The following is a 25,723-nucleotide window of genomic DNA, read 5'->3' on the forward strand; positions in this document are numbered from 1 at the left end:
TTGCCTGGAGAATCTCATGGACAGAGGAGCCTGGAGGGCTACAGTCCATAGGGTCACAAAGAGTCGGACATGACTGAGCACGCATGCTCTTCTTTAACAGTACACTTGTGAACTTTCATGTATTTATTTATTTCAGGGAAGCCTACATACCTGCTTTTTTTTAAAAAAATAATTTGTTTATGATTTATTTGCTTCCTTTTCCTGTAGACATCTGCATTCTTATTACTTTGGCAATTTTTATTTACAGTTGCACTGAGTCTTTGTTGCTGTCCATGGGCTTTTATTGGCAGCAAGCAGGGGCTACTCTTGTTGCGGTTCATGGGCTTCTCATGGAGGTGGTTTCTCTTGTTGAGGAACACACGCTCTAGAGTGCACAGGCCTAGTTGCTCAGAGTCACCTGGAATCTTCCGGGACCAGGGATTGAACCTATGTCCTCTCTATTGGCAGACAGATTCTTATCCACTGTGTCACCAGGAAAGTCTAGCACCTGCATTACTAGTAAGTACCAACATTACAGTTGCTCAGGAAAGGGTCCAATTATCAGGAAAAAGTTATCAATTGTTATGATTTCTCCATTCAGCCATACCCAAAATGACCATTCATGGTACCTGAAACTTTATGAATCCAAGACAGCTGCCCTCTAACACAGTGGATTTTCAAATACAAAGACTAAATTAAAATGTGCTAAACATAGTTTATTTTTAAAGTAATTTAAAATACAGTGTAAACATACATTAAAGAAATTGTGGCAATTCAGATAAGGAATAACATGAAGTTATTTACATGTTTGTATATGTATGTGTGTGTGTATATATATATATACACACACACAAAGTGCAGATAAATACAAGATACTACAAAATAAACAAAAATTTCAATATGATAATTTACTAACAATCATTTTCATATTTATTATTTGTTATGTTAATTAATGGCTTCAGACAAATTACTAATACTGACATATATCATCTAAATACTCAACTTTTATATAAACTATAGTACCTCAAATTTAACAGTATATAAATAGGATTTGAATTAAAAAACAAAAACAAAAACAGCCATCTTCCCTGCCACACTCCCAATTTATTGTAAAGGCTTCAGCTTAGAGTTCAAAAAGACTCTTGAAATCACAACCCTCGATTTGTGATGACTTCTCAGCTGTTAAGCATAAATCATGACTGAAGATACAGAGGCAGACATAAAATCCTCAACATTCTGCACATAAAAAACAATGCACACTGTTAATCTAAGAGACAATGGATTCAAGGCAAAGTTGGGCTCTGGAAGGGTAACGACCATGGGAAACCTTGTCAAGAGATGGTACAAAGGGGAGAAAGTGATCATCTAACTAAGGTGGGGTAGGCACCTCCTCCAACATCAGAGGTCCTCACGTGGCCCTGGACATGACCATCGTGGATGGTGGAGGATATCTGTGTTTGTGATCCTTGTAAACGGCACTGCCTTTTGAGACTCTGCAGCAAACACAGAAACTCCATTTCTCCCTATGGCACCAAAGAAAGAATGTCCAACCTCTGAACGTGGCATGTCTCCTGTGAGTGCCACGGAAAGAGGATGACCTGTTAGGCTCCCTAAGTCATGCAATGACTTCTAAACTTTGGTTGAGAACATGTAATCAGTTTTCTGCCTATGGCTTGCTGTGAGTGCTGTCCATGTACTTGAGATTTCTTGTTTAAAACAGTGAACGCAACAGTCCAAAAAATAAGTGAAAAATCCTATTTATTGATCTGATCCTCTAAAAGACCATGCCATTCGTAAATGTGAATTTGTCCAAGGTTACTACCACATAATTTGGGGCAGGGAGATACTGGTGACAACAAATGGATACAGTGAATGTGGTGAAGAGATATGAGAATCGTTGACAAATACCAGAATTATGTCTGAGGATTAACAGGAGACAGGTAGGATACAGATTATTCATACGTCTATTCAATAGGTTACTAATTCTCTGGGAAAAGTGTTTTGATTTTGGAAGGTAAGCAAACAGGGTAGGAGGCAAAAGTTAACAGCAATATCTACGCAAAGTGGGAAACTTATACTAAAGAGGAAAATAACTTCCGGACAGTAATTAAGTCTCTACTTTTTTCCTTTAGCAAATGACGTGACTTTGGGGTCTAACTCAGTGATGTTAGGTCATAGTAACAGCTGTGAATTACAAAGGCATTGTAAAACTAAAGAACAAAACGCGTGCTGTAATGAGTCCACCTCTAACTTCAGTCAACAAAGTACAAATCAAGAAGGGGTTCTAACTGCTGATCAAGGCATGCAAAATATCTAATTGGGGGAGGCATACTAACAATGGAAGGGGTGTGAAGAAAGGCTCTGAGGGACCCTTGTAAACCAGCACCCTTGTGAATGAGACACTGCACATCAGACACGCACAGACCTGAAGAAGGCCGGGAGTGAGCAAGCTAGCAGGTTTTATTTCCCAAGACTGCAGTGCAGGTTCAGTTTCCTGACATCATGGTGGATTTTTAGGGGGCATGCCACACTAAGTAAAAGCTATTACCACAGAACAGGAAATAATCCCCAAATCACTATGTCTCTTTGCCTTCTTTTCCTATTTGAGAACCTGGAAACTTTGGAAGGTGCATTTGGGAAAAAAAAAAAAAAATCTCTACCCTTCCTGGAATTCCCTGGTGGCTCAGACGGTAAAGCGTCTGTCTACGATGTGGGAGACCCGGGTTTGATCCCTGGGTTGGGAAGATCCCTTGGAGAAGGAAATGGCAATCCACTCCAGTACTCTTGCCTGGAAAATCCCATGGACAGAGGAGCCTGGTAGGCTACAGTCCATGGGGTCGCGAAGAGTTGGACACGACTGAGCGACTTCACGTTCACGTTTCCTGGAAGAGCCATCAGGTAAGCCACTGTTGGGATGCCTGGTTATATCCATTCACAGTGCAAGGCACAGAGAGTGCATACAAGGGTAAAAACACTCCCATCAAGCAAGGAGAAATGGTACTTCCTCATGCCTCACAGACTTCAGAGTGATACAGAGATCATTTCACTGCTCAGGCATTTACACAAAACAAAAAGCCTTCACTCAACTGACTACTGCTTATAAGCCAGTAGATATGGTACAAGAGTCACCTGTGAAACACAGCAAGGTTTGTACTCAAGGATATCTTCATCTAACAGGTGAGAGGACTGACTTGGACTCATTAGTCTCACCCTCCTTGTTCCACTGTCAGAAGTGATTAGGGTGCCCATCTGGCCTGTTCCCAAGGTGTGGATGTGGCAATTCTGTGGTATCTTCATGAAGTCTCTGAAAGGCTATGGTTTCATTATTGAAACACTGTTGTCATTTCAAATGTGATCTTCCTGTAGTGACTGACATGTACCTTCTGGTGTAATGAATATTCCACGTGATCGGAGCACATGCCCTGATTTTCTCAATGTTTATAAATACTTTTATCTGTTGGAAATATTTCTAGGGAAGAGCAGCTTCATTTGAGCGCTAGCATAGGGCCATGACTTGCTTCCACACACAATCAATGCGAAGGGAAAAGAACCATTCTCACAAATCTGTGAGATTAAAACGTCAAACAAAAGCACACTTGGAACAAGCACTTTTGCAGCTTGTTTCAAAAAAGGGACCATATCAAGTACTGTCACAATATATGACTCACCATGAGGAAGGAGAGGGGCTTCATGCCCATGACTTTTAGAGCAAAAGGTTTAATTCCTCACTGAGCATCTGCAGAATTAGCTCACAGACAACTCAGAGGCAGGAACACGCTGGCCCGTGTTAAAGGAAAATGAAGGTTGAGATTTCTCTCTGCAGCAGCAGCAAGTTAAGTAGGACTCTGAATCACTTTTCAGAGTCAAGTTGGTCTTTGAAAGAAAATCAATTTGCCTTAAGAGACTCTAATTTAGCAGGATGCCAGATGCTAGCAAGGGTGCTTAAACTGAGGGTGTTGTGGATGAAGGGCCTGGTCCCTTAGGGAGACTACCTCTGTTCCAGCAGAGGGCAGTCAGGATGTCAGCAATGCAATTACTAAGGACCACCAAGGATCTAGAGGTCAAGAAGCTCTAGCAACACATAATCATAGTGCACAAAAATCAACAGTAGCAGGTAAAAAAGAAAAAAAAAAAAAGGAGACAAATGTACCAGATATTTTCATTATATTACTAATTTTTACAACATTAAATATTTTCCATTTCTTTATTGCCATACTGATATTTATTTCCGGTTGTAATTCTGCCTACTGTTATTCTCTTTACCTTTAAATCCTAATCCATTATTCCATTTTAAATTTTAAAAGCTCCAAGGCATAGTTGTGTATGTGTTTGTATATAATTTAACCTAATAACTCTAGAAACATTAACTTAACGTAGGAGAGATGGAGATTACAAATCAGTATCATGTAAAAAGAACTGTCTACAGTCAATACCTGAGTGTCTATACAGTGAAGAACTTTGAAGTAGCATGTACAATACTGTGGCCAAGGGGGCCAGTGCTGTGGCAATCGATGGCAGAGAACCAGCTTTCGGGAATCTTGAGAAGAAAGGCTCTTTGCCACATGCAGATATGTTAGAAATAATATGAGGATTATTAAATAGAAATAATAGAAGAAGTGGTCAACATATGACCAGATAATTATGGTGTATATAAATGGACAGTAAATACCTATTTCTATGCTCTATAAATACAGTGAAATTTCTATTAAAGGCTGTAAATCAAAAGGCATAATGGAAAATTATATATGATTTTATTCCTGCTAAAGATGATGAAATAATTTCAAAATAATTTAAGAATCTTGTACCTTTATGTAAAGATTTTGCCTCAAGTAATCACAGACTTTAGAAGGCATAGTGTTCCAACCACTGTCTTAATACATCATCTTTATCATTTGGAGCCAAAAGGGTATCAATAAAATCCTTGGACACAGAATAACAAATAGAATTTAAGCTATATGCTTGTATACTGTACTTTTCCATCGTTTTCCTATCATTGTAATTATACATTTGTGATACTATTATAATGATTCTAGCAGAGGATATGTGCATATCACTTGTCAGTATTTATATGTTAATGGAATAAAATTTCATAAAATCTCAAAGTAATACAGACAGTTTTAAACATCCTCCAAACCAGGGATCAGCAAACCATGACCCATAAGTCAAATCTGGCTTGCCATCTGCTTTTGTATGGCACATCAGCTATAAATTTCTATTTTTAAATGATTTTTTAAAAGTCAAAGAAGCTTAATATCTTATGGCACGACAGATTCAAAATTTCAGACTTCAGTGTCCTGAAAGAAAGCTGTATTGGTACACAGTCACACCCACTCACATGTTGTCTGTGACTGCTTTCCACTACAATGGCAGTATGGACAGTGTGATGGAGACAACAGGTCCTGCCAAGCCCCAGATATTCACTATTAAGCTTTTGCAGAAGTAGTTTGCTGATCCCTGCTCTAAGCCCATAGATGGCATCTGGAATGCTGGACAGAGTGTTTACAGCGGAATCAGTGTACGACTTAACTTGGTTTCATTTACAGACACCATATACATTATTGCTTTTGAATATTACCATCTACTTGGTAAACAAATAAAAATAAACTTATGTTTAAAAAAACCCTTATTTCCTTGAAATGTTTAGGACCAGCAAAACAATCATATATAAAACCAGTATATTTTTAAGAAAAAATAATTAATGAACAATTTAAATTACAATTTTTTAGCAATGGTTTCAAGGTTTCTCAGAGAATACCAGACAGTAAAGGGCAGGTCTTAAAAGTCTTACAGCAAATTTCTGGTTTCCAAATTTCTGGTATATAGTACTTAACACAGTATTTGAGATTTTTATAAATGTTATGAGAGACATTGTGGAGAGTTACTTAAAAAAAAAAAAAAAAGCAAGGGATGGGGATAAGCTATTTCAAAATAAGAAATCAGCCCAAGATAAAAAAGAATGGCAAACAATTTAAACATTTTTTCCCTTTCTGTTAATAGAGCTACATAGTCTGCTTTGGAAACTGGCTAGAAATGGATTATTTTTCATTTTAATGGGCTGATCCTCATATCTGTGTCAGATAAAAATCATAGCACTTATTACTTGTTACCATGGATACCATGAAGATACTGCCGTCCACTAAATAGCATTAGAGGAAGACAACATAATTTTCTGGGACGAGTCCTGTTTTGCCTTCATAAGTTGCCTTCAACCATCCTGGTTCCACTGATGGGTACACTGGCAAAGATAAAAATACATTAATAAACATCACTCAGTCAATATTAGCTTCAAATAATTACACACACAAATGGGTAAAAATCCACATCAGATTTTATGCATATACTTAAGCTGTCAAAACAATGTCACAGGACCTGTAAAGCTGTAAATGCCTCTTGCATTCACATAACCAATCACTCTGGTCGGGAAGATCCCCTGGAGAAGGGAATGCCTACCCACTGCAGTATTTTTGCCTGGAGAATCCCATGGATGGAGGAGCCTGGTGGGTTTCACAGTCCAAGGGGTTGAAAAGAGTCGGACACGCTGAACAACTAACGCTTTCACTCTCTCTCTCTCTCTCTGACACAGGAGAGGAAATCTGTTCCAGAGGAATTTGATGTGTTTACTTGCACAAAAGGCAGGGCCTGGGCTGGATCCCGAGTCTCTCCTGTTCTGCTTTAGACTGCTCCTTCGTCCTTTCATGATTGTAACCTTAGCGCGGGGGAATGGGTGGACTTACCGTTGGAGAATAGCGCCCCCTGTGGGAAGGAAAGCTCATGGCTGTGCTCTGCTTTACAGGAGTACATGGCTTTGGCTTGGCTGAAAGAGCAAGAGGCAATCTGTGAAAACCACAACACTCAAGGATGTTTGCACTGGACACTACTCTTAAAAAATGATTCTAGTTTTCAGTTATAATTGAAGCATAATACACACAGTGTGCACACAGAAGCGTGCATAAGTGCATTTTATAAAGTGCACACACCCGTGTAACCAGAGCACACCGATAGCACAAACAAAGCCTTTCTCACGTTTCCAGGCAATGCTCCCAAGAGTAACCACCTGGCTTAGAACAAATGAAATAATCTAGTTTTAAAGAATGCCAGGATTTGTTCGCATTCTGCTAAAGAGGCTATTTTTCAGCTCCACAGGGGTTCACAGGTACATTAAAGCACTATGTATTTACTTGCTACTTTAATGTCAGAGTATCAGATGTGAGCTCCACATATTAAAAGGACTACAGGGTATGGAAAATTAAGTGGGCGTGCTATAAGAAAAACAACAGGATAAGCTGATGATAAAGGGGAACCAACAACAGCCTCACTGTCAGGTAGACATGGAGCCATGTCTTTGTAAACCACAGTATACGCAGCTCTTTAAAAGGGAAGCCAGTACTCATCTCCGACATCTGTTCCCATATGGGAGTTCAGTCTTCGTGTAGGCAGATACTCTGGCTTTTTTTTTAACAGGAGCCAGAATTCCAAGTTTTGTATGAGACCTCCTTAAAACGATCTGAGCTAACACTAAAAAGCCATCCTCTGAGGCTGCTAACCAAGTCATATAATCAGTGAAGTCGCCTTTACTCTGCAACAGCCGACGACCTGACTACACTCCTTCTCACCATCTCTCCTTCAACTAGAGTCCGAGCCAAGATCATCTCTACCATAGCTCACTGAACGGCCCCCTAACTTCTTAAATCCTCCGTGTTTTTTCCTCTCCTGTCCCCTTGCCATCCCTTCTAAACAGAGCAACCAGAGGGTGGTTTGAAAGGTTTTGATGATCACATGATCTCCCTGAAAACAACCTGTCAACTGGTTCCCAACTCTGGCCTCCACGCTGTGCCCAACCAGGCGCCTGCCGGGCTCTCCTGCTTCTCCTGAACCTGCCTCTATGCACCTGCTGCACTTGAGTCACACTGGCCCGCCTTTTCCTCTTCAAACACGCCAAACCCATTCCCTCCTCAGGGCCAGCTGAGATTCTTCCTCATCTTCACTCAGCTCTGGCCTTCTAGTTTACCTTAAATCTCCTGAGTTTCACTGAAGGCCAGGTCTTCTCTGCAACACACTCTAAACAGCTCCCAGGTAACTTTCACATTCCCCTGTTTTAAGTCTGAATGGTACCCTGTTGTCGTTGTTGAATGTAACCTCTATGAACAATGCCTGATGCTAACTAGTAACTCAGTAAATATTTGCTGAATGAATGAGTTGGAAAAAAAAAAAAAGCGGGGGGAAGATGTTGTGGTCTCCAACCTCTTCGGCAGCAGGGCCGGGCTTCATGGAAGACAATTTTTCCATGGACTGGGGGTGTGGGGTGAGGAACGGTTTCAGGATGATTCAAGCACATTACATTTACTAAGCCACCACCGATCTGTTAGGAGGTGGAGCGATAGTGAGAGCAATGGAGAGCAGACGTAGACATAGACGGGGCTTCTCTCGGTTGCCCACCGCTCACCTCCTGCTGTGCAGCCCTTCCTGATGGGTTGCCGCCCAGTACCATTCTGTGTCCTGCAGGCTGGGGTCCCCTGCTCTGGCCTCTTTTTTTTTACATGATGAGTCCTTTTAAAGATTCAAGGTACCCTGTCTTTCCTGCCTGAGGTCCCAATACTTGATCTGCAAAGAGGCATCAGCAGTATTTGCATTTGTATGCTCTCAAAGCAACAGTGTAACATGATGATTACATTTCTCTGTTGGAACAAAACTCTGAATCTTATCTCCATACTTCCAGAATGAGGCTTGGTCACCTGAACCAGGGTTTCCAAGTGGCTACTGAAGATCAGAAAGGTTAGAGAGGAGAAGTATGGCCCTGCCCCCAGAGTCTTTTTCACATGAGCTGGGTTCTCAGGCTGCACTTTCAAGAACTTGGCTAGGAGAGTCTGCAGCAAGCAGGTTTAAGAAGGACCACCAACCCCACTTCCCAGTTAAACATAGTTTAAAAGAAGAGCTGATGAAGTGGACGCAGCCCGAGAAGGACAGAGTTTCACACTAAAGAGGAGCCATGAGTATGCGTGCTGCACGTGGGTGTGTTGCCTGACAAGGGCTGGGGGCAAGGAAAGGGTGCTGCCAAGTTACAAAGACTTCTGATAATGAGCCTCTGGGGACCTGACGTAGAAAGAACGTTAGTTTTTCACAGAAATCTTCCAGTCAAGTATACTCATTTGATCTGATATAATCTGGTGTATCTTGATCTGATATTCATAAAAAGAAAAATACTCTTCACTATCATTTATATATGGAATCTTAGGGAAAAAACAACAAATGAATATAACAAAACAGAAACAGACTCACAGACACAGAGAACAAAGAGCTGTTACCAGTGGGAAGAGGAAATGGGAGAGGGGTCAAACAGGGGTGGGGACTAACGGATAAAAATTACTTTGTATAAAATAAATAAGTAACAAGGATACACTGTACAGCACAGAGGCAAATAGCCATTATTTCATAATCACTTTAAATGGAGTATAATGTACAAAACTATCGTATCACTATGCTATAAACCTGAAACTTATATAATATTCAGTTTTTAAAAATGCATTTTCCAGGGACCACTCTCAGACTTATTACACTAGAATCTCAGGTATGCGAGTGGGGGTTGGGAACTGTTATTTAACAAATATAACCTTAGGTGATGGTTCTTTTTTCTGAGCTTCACTGAGATATGATATACGAATAAAAACTGGATATATTAAAAAATGATTTTATCTGATATCTGATACAATTGAAGGTTGCAGGACCATTTCTCTAAAAATATGTAAAGACTTTTTGTCAGATTTTCTAGCAGCAATGATTTCCACCAATAAATACTGTCTTATTACCTTGAATCATTAAAATAAATTAAGAGATACATAAGGAAACAAATTCCAGAGTTATAGAAATGTTTAAGATATAGTAAATCTTGCAATGATATATCTCATACTTCAAATGCAACCTAATTAATTTATAATAACATTTTAGATATGAGTATTGTATGAGATTGGATGGTGAGGGAACACATGCAGAACAATATCACTAAATGAACGGATATGTTAAATGTGTCAAAATACACAGCACAAAATAATATCTGTTGCAACTTTCCAATTATCTGTGCATGTGACTTAAACAACCATAATTTTCTTCCATTGAGATGTGTAACTACAGGTTACAGCTCAGTTCAGAGCTCTGATGATTTAATCTAGAATTCTGTGACAGTGGAGTTTTCTTCCCAGGTGCTAATGCTTTTTCTTTTACTGTCTTGGTGTATTGAAGAAGACGTGAAAATAACACTGTCACCTATTGAGTCTCTGTTCACAAGATTCTAATATCTTTTGAAAAGGATTTTGAGGATCCTGCTTCCTGTCGTATTGGAGAGTAAGGTGATGATGCTCGCTATCCTGAAAGCTCATTTCTTCCCTTATAGTTTTGAAGATGATCTGTCCACAAGCCCCATTCCTAATACTAAACGTTGTCTAATGCCAATGAGTGAACTCACACAGGTTTGACAAGGTCAGTGTGTGAAATTCACAATACTCATCTTAATCATAAGCAAAATAAAAAAATCACCACATCAAAACTGATGCAATGTTTTCTGAAGGGCCACTTAACAATGATACGCACACACACACATATGCCATCTCTCACATATATTTTTTGTACGCTAAGAATTTCACTTCTGAAGAGAGCAGGAATGCACTTCTGAGGGAGTGGAAGATATAGTCAAAAGGGTAGCAAAGAAGTAACATACACAACAGCAAAGCTAAAAACAAACAGATCACAACAATCTAAGTGTTCATCAGTAGAGAATTTAATAAATAAATTATGCCAAATTCAATAAATTAGTAGGTAGTTATTATGAATAAAGCTACAGAAGAACACACATGAGCAGTATTAGGATGTAAGGCAAATATTTTACAGAAAAATTAGTCACTGGCAAGACCTTTAAACTGACCAAGATAATCTGCAATAAATACTCATAAATAATGCAATAAACACATATTTACTTCTTGGTCATTGGTTGGAGATTTTTAAAAATTAGTTACACACCCTTTTCTTAGGTTTTTGTCAACAAAAATAAGCTGTTTCTGGCTTGGATGTCTTAGTGTTGGATGTCTCAAAGCTAATCTCTCATGGGAACCTGTAGAGTTAAAGCTGCTATGTCAAAGAACGAATATTGCAACTCTAATAAAAATGAACTGAACACATGAATAACAAAGTCTTTTAAGGTTAAAATGTTTATTTTATCTATTTACCCAGGAACTCTGTTGAGCATCTACTTCGTTGGGCACCAATGTAAGAGGAACACCATGAGCACCACCTTCGTGGGTCCTTTTCTGTGTTCATTACAGAGGAGTGGGTCTCTAAGTGCTCTCAAGGGAATCTGGAAGGAGGGGCAGGCAGGACCTGAGAGGCACTGCTCTGACAGCTAATGGAACGTGTATGAGGGTCCATTTATTTTCCACTATGCCAGATATTAGGGCTTCCCTGTGGCTCAGACGGTAAAGAATCTGCCTGCCATGCAGGAGACCCAGGTTAGATCCCAGGGTCGGGAAGATCCCCTGGAGAAGGGAATGGCAACCCCCTCCAGTGTTCTTGCCTAAAGAATTCCATGAACAGAGGAGCCTGGAAGGCTACAACCATGGGGTCATGAGTCAGACATGACTGAGTGACTGACACTTTCATGGCAGATATTTAGGAGATCTGCAGAAACGTAAAATAATGTGAGTTCTCAAGTTCCAGGCAATGAGCATTATTAAGGGACAGAGCTGACTGCAGCTTGGGGTGGGGGGGCGGTACACGGGAACAACAGAGGAACATACTTCTGTGTGGCTTAACTCAGGGGAGGAGGAGAAACAACTCCTGTTGTCTTAGAAATATGATCTTTGGAAAAGGGAAGAAATGGGAAGGTGAGACCCTATGAGGACCTCGGGGGCAGGCACATAAACTTTCTAACTAGGTTTTACAGAAAACAGTGATCCCCATATACTGGGGGTCTTGTGATCATCCAGACGATTCGGGTCATACAATGAGTTTGGACTTTGAAAGGAAATCTACATATTTCCCTGTCTAACCTCTATAATGAAGAAATGAAGGTCAAGAGACATTAACATTATGGCAGAGTCAGGCTAAAACTTACATCTCCTGATTGCTGACCTAGTGAATATCTGGTGAATCCACTTAAATGTCATCTGTAAAATCCCAAGATAACGTCACTGAGAAAATCACTTCTACTATTAATAACAGTTGGCTGTTAATGAGAGTGAATAATCACATCTACACAGGGCTATTGTTATGTTTTAGTTATATGAACTTATTTTTATTTTAAATATATTCATAAACATTTAAAAATTTTCTCAGCTTAAATTTCTAATACCACAAGTTTTAATAGATTTAATTCACACAAACAAAAGCTCTTTGGAGATCTTCAGTAAGTTTTTTAATTGTGTGTTGTTTTGAGACCAAAGGCTTTTGAGAACCACTGTCAACTGATAAGATTAAATGGCTGTGCATCAAAATGCAGTTATTCTTAGGGGATGAAATGAGTGGTGGTTTTCATTCACTTTTTTAGCGTTTTAGTATTTTTCATATTCTTTTAAAAACAGAAAAATCAAGCTATTCTTCCTAGCCATGGCTTCCTTTGTCTTCCTTATGGGTGTTCTATCCTGGGTGTCTTACATGCGTCACTGTGCTCTGAACCAGTGACCTACAGCCTTTTATTTATTTATTTTAAATTGTGTATTTATTTATCCAGCTGTGCTAGGACTTAGCTGTGGCAAGTGGGATCTTCAATTTTAGTTGCAGCATCAAATTGCCTAGCCAGGAATTAAACTGGGCCCCCTACGTTGGGAGCACAGTCAAAGCCACTGGACCACCAGGGAAGTTCCTTTACAGCCTTTTAAATGGACAAATTCACTAGCCGGGAAGACTGTGCTGAGGTTTGTTTTGTAACTATAAAAAAATTTTTGTTTTTAGATTATTGTAACAGAAAATTTGAATACTTATAATGAGTCAAGCATTCAATTCTTAATTAATCCTCTTAATTCTCAAGCGTGTAATTCTCAATTAAACCTTCAGAAGATACTAGTATACCTTGCCTAAATCATACTACTTTAAAGTGTATTTCTTCACTGCCCAACTGTAACTGATTGAGACAGAGGTGAAAGCTTTAAGAGTCCTGTTTTCCGTAGACTTTTGTAATGCTGAGACAGAGCCTAGTTCCATTTGCCTCTTGAAAGCAAGAGAAACATTTAGTACTATGGCATTTTTCTCTATTCCAATGGCTCTCAAAGGTTTTGATATACAGAAGGATCACTTGGGGAAGTTGTCAAAAATACATATTCTCTAGGCCTCAGTCTCAGACACTACAGTGTAGAGAGTCTGAGCAAATTCAAGAATCTTCATTTTAACAAGTCTGGCACATCAAGTTCCTTTGACAGAGAGAGCGGCCCCTCCCACTCCACTGAACCCAATTTCTGAAATGTTTCCAGTGAGGTCTTAGAGGTAAAAACCAATGCCCTCCTCTAAGGATCTCCTTGACCTTTTGCTAGCACCCATCACTGGGTAACCCCACCTTCATCTGTGCAGTGTGGCTGCTGTGCAGAAGTCTCTCAAACGGCATCAAGCTTTATACTCTCTCCCGGTTCCAGCTGCAGGTCTCTCGCTGCCTCTCAGCGCTCCTCAGCATTCTCAGACAATGGGGCTAAAACTTTCCTTGCCTTTCTGTGTACTCACACAAGCTGAACTCAGAAGCTAAATCACCATTCTTTCTTGCAGTCAGTCTTAAAAACCTAGAATCTTCTTTACCTGTCTCTCATTCCCAGTAGCAAAGCAATTGCTCAACTCTAGTTCTAGCCATAACATTCTCCTTACAGTTTATCATGCTTTTGTTAATGTGCTAATTAAGGCTTTTTAAGTATCACCTGTTCCATCCTAAATGGTTTTCTTCCCATCAACAACCTCCTAGAGAAGCCACCTCAATTATCTGATCAAGTGCGTCACTGATTAGATCAGCTCTTTGCTCAATGACTCCCAGAGCCTGCAGTCAATCCAGAGGTGTTACTTTTCTGTTGCTCAAGACCATCCACTAAAATCTCCCAACTGTGGTATTTCTCATAATGGCTGGTCTCCCTATGACCCACTACTGGTTCATCCTTCTTTGAGGTCCAATTCAAGAGTACCCTAAGTTTCCCAGAAGGAAATCAAAATAGGTATTGTGGGAGGTCAGTAAGGGAAATATCCTCACTTTATGTTGTTCAGTTGTATTTAATGGTACAAAAGGGTTTCAAGTGACTGATAAACATCCAAATACCCAATACATATTAATTAGAGGCTTGAATACCTTAAGTAGTTTCAACGATAATGGTTATAACAATATTAGCTATTATTGCAGAGGCAGTATATGGAGAGCTGACTGTGTACTTCAAATACATTGCTTCCTACACTGATAATCTGTCAAAAAGGGAATCATGACCTTCACTTTATACATTAAAAAAGTGGATTTCCCAGAGTTCAGACCAAGGTGACAGAGTAAGAGAATGTGGAACTCATCTCCTTCCATGAACACATCAAAATTATTATATCTGCATGCGGAAAATTCTCACTGAAAACTAACGAGAAACTGGCAGAACTCCTGTACAGCCCAGGCTGAAACATACACACGTAATGAAGGGAAGAAAAGCATCTGAGTCAGGACTCATGCCCCTGGGTGGGGACTTGTCCGAGACTTGTCCAGGAAGTGAGCACCTGAGCCACAGCCTGGGGGCCCCAGTCCTGAGGTCTTGAGTGGGAGAGAAAACCCTGGCTGGCTGGAGGGCTGGGGGAAGCCTGACTCCTCTTGAGAGGGCAGGAAGGAGAGAGGTCGACCAGTTGCAGGGTTTCCTGCAATCTCTTTGCTCAAGCCAAGCTAACGCTCCATCGCCACTGACTCCCCATTCCAGCGCAGCTCTGACTTCTCCCATGACTAGGGAAGAGACTCAACTGTGGGGAGCACAGGTGAGCCAGTGCCCGGCAGAGCCTGGGGGTGAAGAGCGCCTACGCCAGCAGTGGATCAGAAGCTACCCAGACCTCTGACGGTGGCTGTTCCACCACGGCTCCTTCCCACCCCAGCCAATGCACACAGGGTCCACGTGGGCCCTGCTGACCCTATGAAGTCAGGCCGGTGAGCTGGCTGTGACGAACAAACGGGGGTTGCGCCAGAGGCTGTGGCCGAGCAGAGCCATGGGCATCTGCACAAACAGCGCATCGGGCCTCGGTCTGCAGCTGACATGGGCTGGGAGTCAGCCCGGGCCCCACCTGCGTTAGCATCTCAGAGGCAATGATCCCAGGGCAGAGAGGGAGAAAAGCACACACGTAAAGGGTGTTCCTTGGCAGGAATGATGCTAAAGCTAAAACTCCAGTACTTTGGCCACCTCATGCCAAGACTTGACTCATTGGAAAAGATTCTGATGCTGGGAGGGACTGGCGGCAGGAGGAAAAGGGGGTGACAGAGGATGAGATGGCTGTATGGCATCACCGACTCGATGGACGCTGAGTTTGAGTGAATTCCGGGAGTTGGTGAGGAACAGGAAGGCCTGGCGTGCTGCGATTCATGGGGTCACAAAGAGTTGGACATGACTGAGTTACTGAACTGAACTGAAAGGGTACAGGGCTTCCCTGGTGGCTCAGATGGTAAAGAGTCTGCTTGCAACGTGGGAGACCTGGGTTCGATCCCTGGATCAGGATGATCCCCTGGAAAAGGACATGGCAACCCACTCCAGTATTCTTGCCTGGGAAATCCCATGGACGGAGGAGACTGGTGGGCTACAGTCCCCGGGGTTGCAAACAGTTGGGCGTGACTGAGCAACTTCACTTTAAAGGGGACAGAGCCAGGTCAGGCCATCAGGGCTTCTGCTCCACGAAAGTGAGATCAGCCTCAGTCCCTGGCAGGGCAGTGCCGGTCACTGAGCAGAGGAGAAACTTCACTCACACTCTGCAGAGGCTCTGGTTCCTCCAGCACAAGCTACACCCCCGAGCAAACTGAGAGCAGCCAGCACATCCTGAGAAAAGAGGTGAATCGGGTCCATGTCAAACCCACCTCTTCCAGCAAAGGCACTGGACACACACAGTCTGTACAGGGATGTGCCACTTGAGCTTCCCCTTTGAAGGCCTAAAGAGGTAACTATTTTACCTAAATGCATAAAGGCAGACAAAGTTAAGTAAAATAAAAGGACAGGTGAAAAGTTACGACACTGTCCACAAGTACTGCGGATTAAGTCTTCATCTTCAGTGTATCAGTGAGTGAGCTCTAAATTTATGCTGACAGCTTATTAGAAGTGGATTTAGAGTATTTGGAATGTAAAAGTATGTTCTAAATGCACAGGATGCGTGTTGAGCATGTGAGTAAACTTATTGTATATCAGCTTCATTAATTTACTGTCATACTAATTTATTTCATTAATACCTTGCTGTCTTCAAGCTCTTAAAAGATTATCTCTTTGATTCCAGTACTTAATAAATTGTTTAGAGTTTCCTAATAAAAGGGCTCCATCTAGTGGAGCAATTCAATCATTTTTGCAAGACAGAAGGTAGCAAGGTTAAATCCCTTATATTAAGGCCTGACAGCGGTGATAATTTCAGGGAAACGTTTGTTCTCCTCCACAGGGCCTAGTTTTCACCCTACCTTGATAAAAAGGCAGAGACAGAGGTAAGGTACATGCAAGGATGCTGGGATTTGCTATATAAATTGAAGGCATTAACCATCAGTAATACACCGAAGTGGCTCTCCTCTAAAAACACTAATTTACGAATGCGCTTGCTAAGCTTTTGAAAACACAGTTTGAAGTTTATTGTTGTCTCTAGTAAGTAGGATAAGCCTTATATTGTGTAGGTGCTTAAGAACTGCTGAAAAGGTCCTCATACTTTTAATTTTCAATAAAAATGCTATGGCTGAATAACTTCTAAAAGAACTATATTGTAATACTTTAATCATATTTGACTCCTTTCCTTCACAGCCTCAATTAACTGGTTGTGGCAAGCTCAAAATTTCCTGAGTACATCCAAAAAAAAAAAAACCCACAAACTAGGTTAGTCCTTCAAATGTTCCCATTTATACTCCCTTTCAAAAAGCATTTATTGAATACTTCCAACATGCAGTAGTTGCTGATGGTAAAAAAAAAAATAATAATAATCCATTAGTTTAGACATATTCAAAATTAAAACCAAAGTCTAACGAAGATGAGAGAATCAATTTGTACTAAGAGGAGAGGAAGCAGGAACCTTAGAAGCAAGCAAATGAATAGCAGCAAGACATAATCATTCATATCCTGTTAACAATGGAGCAGAAGGTAAAATCCGGAAACCCGGAATAAAGCAGAGTACTCAAACCCCCACGCCGCCTGGGGTAATCAGCTCCGCAGCACCACAGGCCACTAACAATGAGCACAGTCTGGACCTAGAGACTGTCACACTGAGTGAAGTCAGCCAGCCGGAGAAGGGAAAGTATGGTATGGCATCCCTTATATGCGGACTCGAAAAAGAAATTACACAAATGAACTTACTTACAAAATAGACTTAGAGAATGAAACCTATGGTTGCTGGGGCTGGGGGGAGGAGGAGGAGGAAGGGACAGTGAGGGAGTTTGGGATGGACATGGATACACTGGTATATTCAAAATGAACAATCAACAGGACCTACTGTACAGCACAGGGAACTCTGCTCAGTGTTATGTAGGAGCCTGGATGGGAGAGGGGTTTGGGGGAGAATGGACACGTGTATATATGGCTGAGTCCCTTCGCTGTTCACCTGAAACTATCACAGCATTGTTTGTTAATCGGCTATACCCCAATATCGTACAAAATTAAAAGTTTAAAAAAAAAAGAAAAGTATGCAGTTTTGGTGCATGTTCATGAAGCTTCTTACAGAAAAAAAAAATGCATTGAATTTTACAAGACCAAATATACATTTGAAAAATTTCAACAAACTGTCATCGAAAGTCTTTGGGGTACAAAGAGTTATTGCAACTTGTCTTTTAGAAAACCTGCTTGTTTAGAACTCTTCCTTTGTGAAGGTTTTAACAAACAAGGTACGGCAGTAACACTCTGAGATGCTAAATGCTATATATATGGTCACCATTTATTCCCTTGTCAAGATATAGGAGATGTGAATTTGACCATTTGCAAAAGTGAGGTGCAGAGCAGTCAGAGATGACCTGCCACGTCAACACAAAACCATGTCACCACTATTTTATGTTTTTTCACTGGAAGTTGAGAACTTACCGCCCAGAAGAAACTGGCTTAACTGAACCAGCGTTTTCAAACAGTTGGGCCTTTGCTGCCACACTGAAAAATAATTTCAAAATGCAAGTTTCATTAAAATCCATTAGAGAATCACACAGCTCGAAGTGAAATTCAGAGTTAGCAGTTAACGAAACAAAAAAATGAGTTAAAAATTGTCCCCAAAATATGAACTGAATTTTAACTGTTTTAAGTTTTAATATAGAAGTAAGTTTTAGATCTAGTTTCTAGTTCACTGAGTACCAGATGGGAATAAACCTGTATCTTCTTCCTCTGGGGATTGCACTGTCTGCATCTTTTGCACCCCAGAAAACTGGGGAAGCAGAAGAAAAAGAACCTTTTATCTCCCCACTCCACCTCTGGAAGTCCTACTATTGACTCCATGGAGCCACAAGAGAAGAGTCACATCAATAAGACGAAACAGAGCTGCTCTGTATTCTCATAGTCAAGACAATACGAATTCAATAACTGTTTCATGTATTTTTAAAATATTTGACATACTTCCTATAAAGTGAAAAGAGAGAACTCTGAAAATATGATCAATAAGTCAATTCATGGATTCAAATCTTGTTTCAAAGCATGACAAGGGAAAGGCAACTATATGAAAAGTGAGACTATAGGGTAGAATGAAAGGACTTAAAACTAATGTAACCTAGCTAATTAGATAAGTTCCTATATTTACTAGACGAGAATATAAATTTCTTTGAATCACGTTTTAATGAACTAAATATTTAAAACCTACCTTATTTCTTGAATTGACAAACCTTTCTCCCAGAACTGAGTCATTTGATAATCTGCAGGATCATTTTACATCTAACGCAGAACAAACACTCTCTACAATTTAAGTCCTATTTTATCAGTAAATCACAAAACTGAACCTCTTCTCTTTTGCTCACAAAGAATCAAGTTTATATTTTCTCATCTCCCTTTGGGCTTCCCTGGTGGCTCAGACAGGAAAATGTCTGCCTGTAACGCGGGAGACCCAGGTTTGATCCCTGGGTCGAGAAGATCCCCTGGAGAAGGAAATGGCAACCTACTCCAGTATTCTTGCCTGGAGAATTCCGTGGATTCAGGAGCCTGGTAGGCTACAGTCCACGGGGTCGCAAAGAGTCAGACATGACTGAGCGACTTCACTTCACTTCACTTCATCTCCCTTTATACATTTGGCTTAAAATTCATTTCCCTTAAGGGCTAGAACTATGCACCTGGAAATAGACAAACTTACACAAAATCTGGCTAATATTGTGGGAGCTGGATTTCTGATCACGAGAGAGAACACATGTGAAACTCACTCTGAAACCAAAGGGTCTTGTTAATGGGATGAATGAATGAATGTAAGATGTTGTTCTTATGGAAACAGGCTTAGTGAAATGTCTTACTGGACTTTCCGTGAATAATTAAAAGGTCAGCAATACCACCACAGTACAACTGGGCATGGCATAAGAGCAACAGCACAGACTCAGTTGGAGAACCCCAGGTTAGAATGCTGGCTCTGCCACTTACTAGCTGAATGAGGGTGGACTGGCTCCCTGACTTCCCAGGATGAGTTCTCCTCATCTTTAAAACAACGTTCATACTGCCTCCTGCAGGAGGACACTGTGGTCCTTAAAATAAGTAACATGTCCAAGGATGCTCAGTAATAGCTCTCGCAGCATCCGGAACAGCTCAGCCAAAGTCAGAAACATAAGATGGAAAGGAGGAAGAATGTCCCTCTTTGGATTCTGCTTCCAAATTTACCCTGCTTTCTCCCATCTGTGTCCTAACTGCTCTTGTCTACACACCCGACCCTCCCAGCCTTTACATTTCAGGGTTGTATCCTGCTCTTAGAAGCACGCTCTCTTGCTTTTCCTGCTCCCTGTTCTCCAGGAGTTGTTTAAATCAGTGAGTACTCAGGTTGGGGAGACAAATGGAGAGGAGAGGAGACCACCCCAGCTAGAAAACAGCCGTATTTCTAACAAAGAGGTAGGATTGAGGATATGGGCAGTCCAATAGTGGAGTGGTGGGTATTTAGTTTCCAGACTCCAAACCACTATATTATACACCAGCTTTCATGTCCTTAAAGAAAGCCTACTTCCAAGGAAAGTGCCTGAAGTGTGTACTAATGTTCACACCACTTGCAGAAGAGGACAGGGTCCTGCAGAAGTTGGTGGTACCCACTCTAAGGATGAGCGTTCAGCTGTGGGAACCTCGAGGGTTCTTCTGCACATGCTCAAGCCCTGTGTACCCACGGGAGACACAGAAAAGGCCAAACAAACACCCAGTCACTTACACAGAGCCGGGGCGCTGGTAGCCGTTGCTGGAGGTTGTGTCCAGCCTTAACCTCCTGCACATTTTTGGAGGCAGATCTGGATTTGGCGCCGCTTTGGGTGTCTCTTTGGAACCTATGGAAGTTAAGCTTTGAATGGATCCACTGTAGCTCTTGTTTCCTGAAAAGAAAGCCCAAGAAAACAAGCGAGGTGCTATTAGACAAAATAATAGCAATAACACAGTCCACAGGCATAACAAAAGGAAGCCGTTGTCTCTGTGTCCAAATGAGAAGGCACAGAATGTTCTCCGAGCCTAGCAGCCCGTCACTCAGGGGAGATCACAATCGGAAGTAATTGCAAATACATCACTGCTCAGAGAGGGAGAGGTCCAGGAAAAATGTCACAGCACACAGGAGGTTTAAAGCTCCCAGCTCAGGGACAAAGCAGAGAAGCACCGTTTGTGCCCTCGCTGTTCACGCCTCCCTCCTGAGTCATCAAGCTCCACAAGCCGCCAGGCAACGCAGAGACACGACATTAGCCGAGGCTCCATCCTGGCTTACCTTCGGCTGCAGAGACGGATCTGAGGGAGGAAGCCGAGGCTCTTTTCAGTCCCGAGAGCCCATAGGGCCCCTTCTTGGCCAGGTCAATGGGTGGGGACGCATCCCCGGGACTGGTGACGGAGGTGACGCTCTGGCAGTCTGATTCCGCGTCCGTTTTGGTTGCATCTTCTCGAGAACTTGACTCGGGACTCGTGGTCCAGAGACCGAGACTCTTCTGTCCGTTGCTGGGCGATGGGGATGCAATCCAAGGGATCCCGGTGGACTTCTCCCTGGGCTGGCAGGAGGCAGGCTTCGTGGTGCTATTCTGCTCGGAGGAGTGAGAGGAGAGGGACTCGATGCTCCCCATGGGCGTGCTGTCAGGGCTGCTGCTGTAGGAATCGCCTGGGTGGGCCGGGCAGAGACGGCAGAGTCAAGCACGGGGCCCTTCTGATCTCAGCCTCCCAAATGCTCCGCAGCCTCTTGACCCCACTGCAGTGCCAGACCTGGCTTAGAGAACTGTCCTCAGTTGTGCAGAAAGGCTTTAAAAAATTCATCTGAACTACACTATTCAAGGAAGGCTGTCTACGTGTCCCTATGAAATCATGTTGCTTCTTGAAGCATCAGTGGGGCTGACTTGAAATCAGACAAAATGTGCTTCTGAAACAGGACTCACCAGTAGGAGAAGCAAGATGCCTTGATGATATAATAAGAAATCAATGGAAAGGGGGAATACTAAGACATATTTCTGCCTTCTACTTTTCTGGTCCTAGGTGATTTTGAGTTACCATGTATCTGAGTCCTCCTGGTAGTAAAGGTGCTATTAAATGTCAGCAGCTCCACAATTTTTATTTTTGTCATTTTTTTTTTTTTTTACAATTTTTAAAAGGAAAGCTTGTGGAAGAAAATAGGAAAGGATTTCTTTCCTTTCCCTGCTAAGAATATACCAACATAAGAAAACTTGCTCTTTAACTGGGTGTATTTTTTAATGTTTCTGAAAGTTAAGGTATAAGAAAAAACATGAGAGAAGCAGTAAGGGAGTATTCAAATACTGTATCTAAACAGCAATTCTGGGGAAAACTGAGGGTGGATAGAAAGGGCTGGGTGTACAAAATACAACAAAAATGGTCAAAGCTGAACTCACACTTTGAGCTGAAGCTGCCACCCACCTTATGGTGGGGCTTGGCTCAGAATAATAAGTTAGGGATAATGTGAGGTGTAGAATCTCTTATTTCCTTTCTCTCTCTTTCAGACACTGATACACGAGAGATGAGGCTTTAAGAACATAATGTGAAGGAAAGAAAGAAAGAAAATGACTGCCTGGGCCAGGCTCCCCAGCTTTCTTCCTGACCACTTTGACAATAGGACAAAAGATGCTACAAAGTAGCACCTGATGTACTTAATCACAGCTACAGGAAAGGGCACTGAGCAAAAACTATTTTTCTTCCCTTTGCAGCAGGAATAAATTGGCTTGTCCAAGATCTATCCTGACTGAGAACATTTAAATGCGGTGGAAGGGGCTGGTGTTGGGAGACAGCCTCAGTAAGGGCATTTCCTCTTTCTACCTAATTGTCCATAAGGTGGGATAGAGCTGAATTAACGAAGACAGTATCTCCCTGAGGGTGGGACACTTACTGTCGGGTTCTGCCAAACATGGAGTATACCTCCCTCTGGGCTTCCGGGAGCCTGAGGAAAGGCAGATTGCACGCGTCCTCCGGGATCCGGATCGAGACTGAGGCTGAGGAAGAGGGATGCTGGGGTCTGGGGCAGTGTGAAAAATCTACGTGGAAGAGAAATGGACCAAGGTCAACGGAAGGGTGACACTGATATTTTCATCATAAAATAAGCTTTGAGTGTTATTAAATGATCTTAGAACTCTATGCTCCTGAATCAGCTGCCTGGCAAGAAATAAACCTTCTAGAGCAATTACAACTTTCTTTTCCATTTACACGGAATAATGTTTCTCCTCTGGATTTTTTATTCTTCCCTATTCTCCAGCAGTGAAATTCAGATTTTCCAATATTTTTAAGAAATGTGTCAAATAGCAACGAATGTCTATTGTCAAGACACGCTGATTCTTTTCACTGTTACAGTCACTCTTCCCCTTTATCCTGAACATAACCTGAGGGGAAGAGGACCCTGCTGTTATCATTCCCCAGCTAGCAGGCCCTTGCTTCTCAGAAGGTGTTGGCATGCTATTGGCCCTGAGCTGCAAAGAATGTGATGAGCTGCAGGCAGGCATCTGAGCAAGGCTACAAGATGCAGCTGTGGACTTTCAGGGTTGTGAAAGCACTTCCAGTCTGAGCAAGGCTCCAAGACTATCCTACAGGCACTAGAAAGCAACTGGGAAGGAAAGAGGCACCCCCATCCTCTCACAAGGACAGTGTCAGACATAAATAAATCACAATGTTTAGACCTTCGATGGCTGAGTTAGCTTAACAATCAGATCATTTTGGTCTTCCCATTTTCTCACTTTCATAATTATTCTAAGATCTCACTCCTAAAGAAAACCTGCTTAGTGACTGGATATAAAGAGGATTTCAAGATTGTTCTCTGATTTTTATCTAAAATATTAGTTCTATTGTATAATGGGACTCTAATTCAAGAGAGATAAAAAAGTTACAATATGGTAACTTAACAATATGGTTAAGTTACCATCACTTAACCATAAAGTGATTGTATTTTCTGAATACTGAGTAAAAACCTAGTTATGTAAATACTAAAGAAGAAAATCTCAACAAGCAAATGATGCAGAAAGAAGGGAAACCATCTACCTAGAGGATTTTGAGAAGTATTTAAACACTGAATAAGAAAAAGAAAAGCAAAGTCTGCATAAATAATTTATACAAAATTTATGAGACTGATACCATATAGGAATCTGACAGCACAATGAGATCATAGATGATACAAGTGCAAAATTCCTTCTTAGAAACAAGATAACAAAATGTTATGCTTCCACGCAAAAATTCAGCCTACCTTTTCATAGTGCTCTATCAGAATTTCAACCACAATGTTCTGAAACTTAATATTCATCATGGCAGCCACAGTTTCTTCCTGTGCTCTCATTAGAGTTGGACCAAATATAACACCCAGGTTTGAGACTGTCATGAGATTTTGTTGACTATGTAGGGACACTCTGCAAATAAAAGCAACAAAAATATTTTAAGTTATATGTTTAATAATTATGGAATGTTCTAGTCTATCAAATAATAGTGAGATGTAAATATTATACATTTTATATATGTATGATACATATTTAAATATGATACATAAGATGTAAATATGCCACTACAAACTAAATTTCTCAAACAGTCAGGTTCACCCACTACCAGTTGGCATTAGGGGAGTATAGTCTAAATAGATGTAAAAAGTTAATAAACATTAGCACAATAAAACATAATTACTAAGGTTAATCTCTTAAAGGAAAAAAAAAAGTCTTGTTTTCTTAAATCAAGTGTAATTGCCCTCGGAAACTACCAACTGTTTGGCAAACCCTATGGTAGTATACTCTTTTAGAACAAATGGGTAAGAGTAGACTGGTTGCAATTATATTTGGACTTTGATGCTGGGAGGGATTGGGGGCAGGAGGAGAAGGGGACGACAGAGGATGAGATGGCTGGATGGCATCACGGACTCGATGGACATGAGTCTGAGTGAACTCCGGGAGTTGGTGATGGACAGGGAGGCCTGGCATGCTGGGATTCATGCGGTTGCAAAGAGTCGGACACGACTGAGCTACTGAACTGAACTGAACTGCAACACTTTATTAGAAACTACTGCTAAACATTTTCAGATAACACTGCACTTAATTTTCCAAAAAGTCAGTTTTTCTTACTGTACAGATTTTAAAACAAGAAGCTCCTAAAGTAAGCATGATGTACCTGCTGCTGCTGCTGCTAAGTCGCTTCAGTCGTGTCTGACTCTGTGCGACCCCAGAGACGGCAGCCCATGAGGCTCCCCCATCCCTGGGATTCTCCGGGCAAGAACACCGGAGTGGGTTGCCATTTCCTTCTCCAATGCATGAAAGTGAAAGTGAAAGTGAAGTCGCTCAGTCGTGTCCAACTCTTAGCGACTCCATGGACTGATGTACATGAGGTCATAGCAAATTAAGGACACAGTTTTGTTTCAAGTTAGAGCTCCTAACTACAAGTCAAGAGTCTCCCTGAGCTCCCCGTGTCAGATGACTGATCAGGGCATGTTCCCATCCTGTCTTCCATCTATCCATCAACCCATCCAACCATCCATCTCCTACTTCCCCGAGGGCCTCCCAAGTGCTGAGCACTGTGTTAGGCAAACAGCAAGACAAGGAGATCTGGAAGCATTAGTACTGGCCTGAAAATAAAGAGTCTCTGACATTACTGACTTTAGCAAAGTAATCCCAGTGAACTCTCAAAAACAACTTTGACTAGGTAACTAATTTAATTTGGAGACTGGATGCATTGTTAGAGGTAACCTCATTTTATTTAACCAATCTTCTAGGGTAACCACTGCCTTTTCTATCTTACTCCCAGCGGGGCTGTGAGGATGAAAAATTCTAGTTATGAGCACAACATAAGATAATGTTTATACATGACTGAGTACGCATACTAACTCCATTCTAGAAGCAAAAGTAAAATTTTATGAGGAATCTAGGATTCTGGATTATCCACCCAACATTTGATGTAGGGCAGGAAGAGCCAACTGTCCCATTGACTGAATTTACCCCTTGTGCCCAAGACAGCGTTAGCTAAGA

At 41.5% G+C, this 25,723-nt stretch overlaps 1 protein-coding gene across 1 annotated transcript in view; it reads right to left on the reverse strand.

The window, feature by feature from the left end:
• Positions 1-4,126: 4,126 nt before the first annotated feature.
• Positions 4,127-25,723, reverse strand: part of ARHGAP42 (Rho GTPase activating protein 42) — a 332,642-nt gene continuing 311,045 nt past the window's right edge. The window contains exons 18-24 of the mRNA XM_069554888.1: positions 23,968-24,127; positions 22,627-22,771; positions 21,016-21,396; positions 20,479-20,635; positions 18,192-18,254; positions 6,714-6,793; positions 4,127-6,214 (exon numbers count right to left, since the gene is read on the reverse strand). Coding sequence (XP_069410989.1) covers positions 6,126-6,214; positions 6,714-6,793; positions 18,192-18,254; positions 20,479-20,635; positions 21,016-21,396; positions 22,627-22,771; positions 23,968-24,127 — 1,075 coding nt within the window. The 3' untranslated portion in view covers positions 4,127-6,125. The remainder of the gene's footprint in view (positions 6,215-6,713; positions 6,794-18,191; positions 18,255-20,478; positions 20,636-21,015; positions 21,397-22,626; positions 22,772-23,967; positions 24,128-25,723) is intronic.

The sequence above is a fragment of the Ovis canadensis genome, chromosome 15 (genome assembly GCF_042477335.2).
Source record: "Ovis canadensis isolate MfBH-ARS-UI-01 breed Bighorn chromosome 15, ARS-UI_OviCan_v2, whole genome shotgun sequence".
NCBI classification, from domain to species: domain Eukaryota; kingdom Metazoa; phylum Chordata; class Mammalia; order Artiodactyla; family Bovidae; genus Ovis; species Ovis canadensis.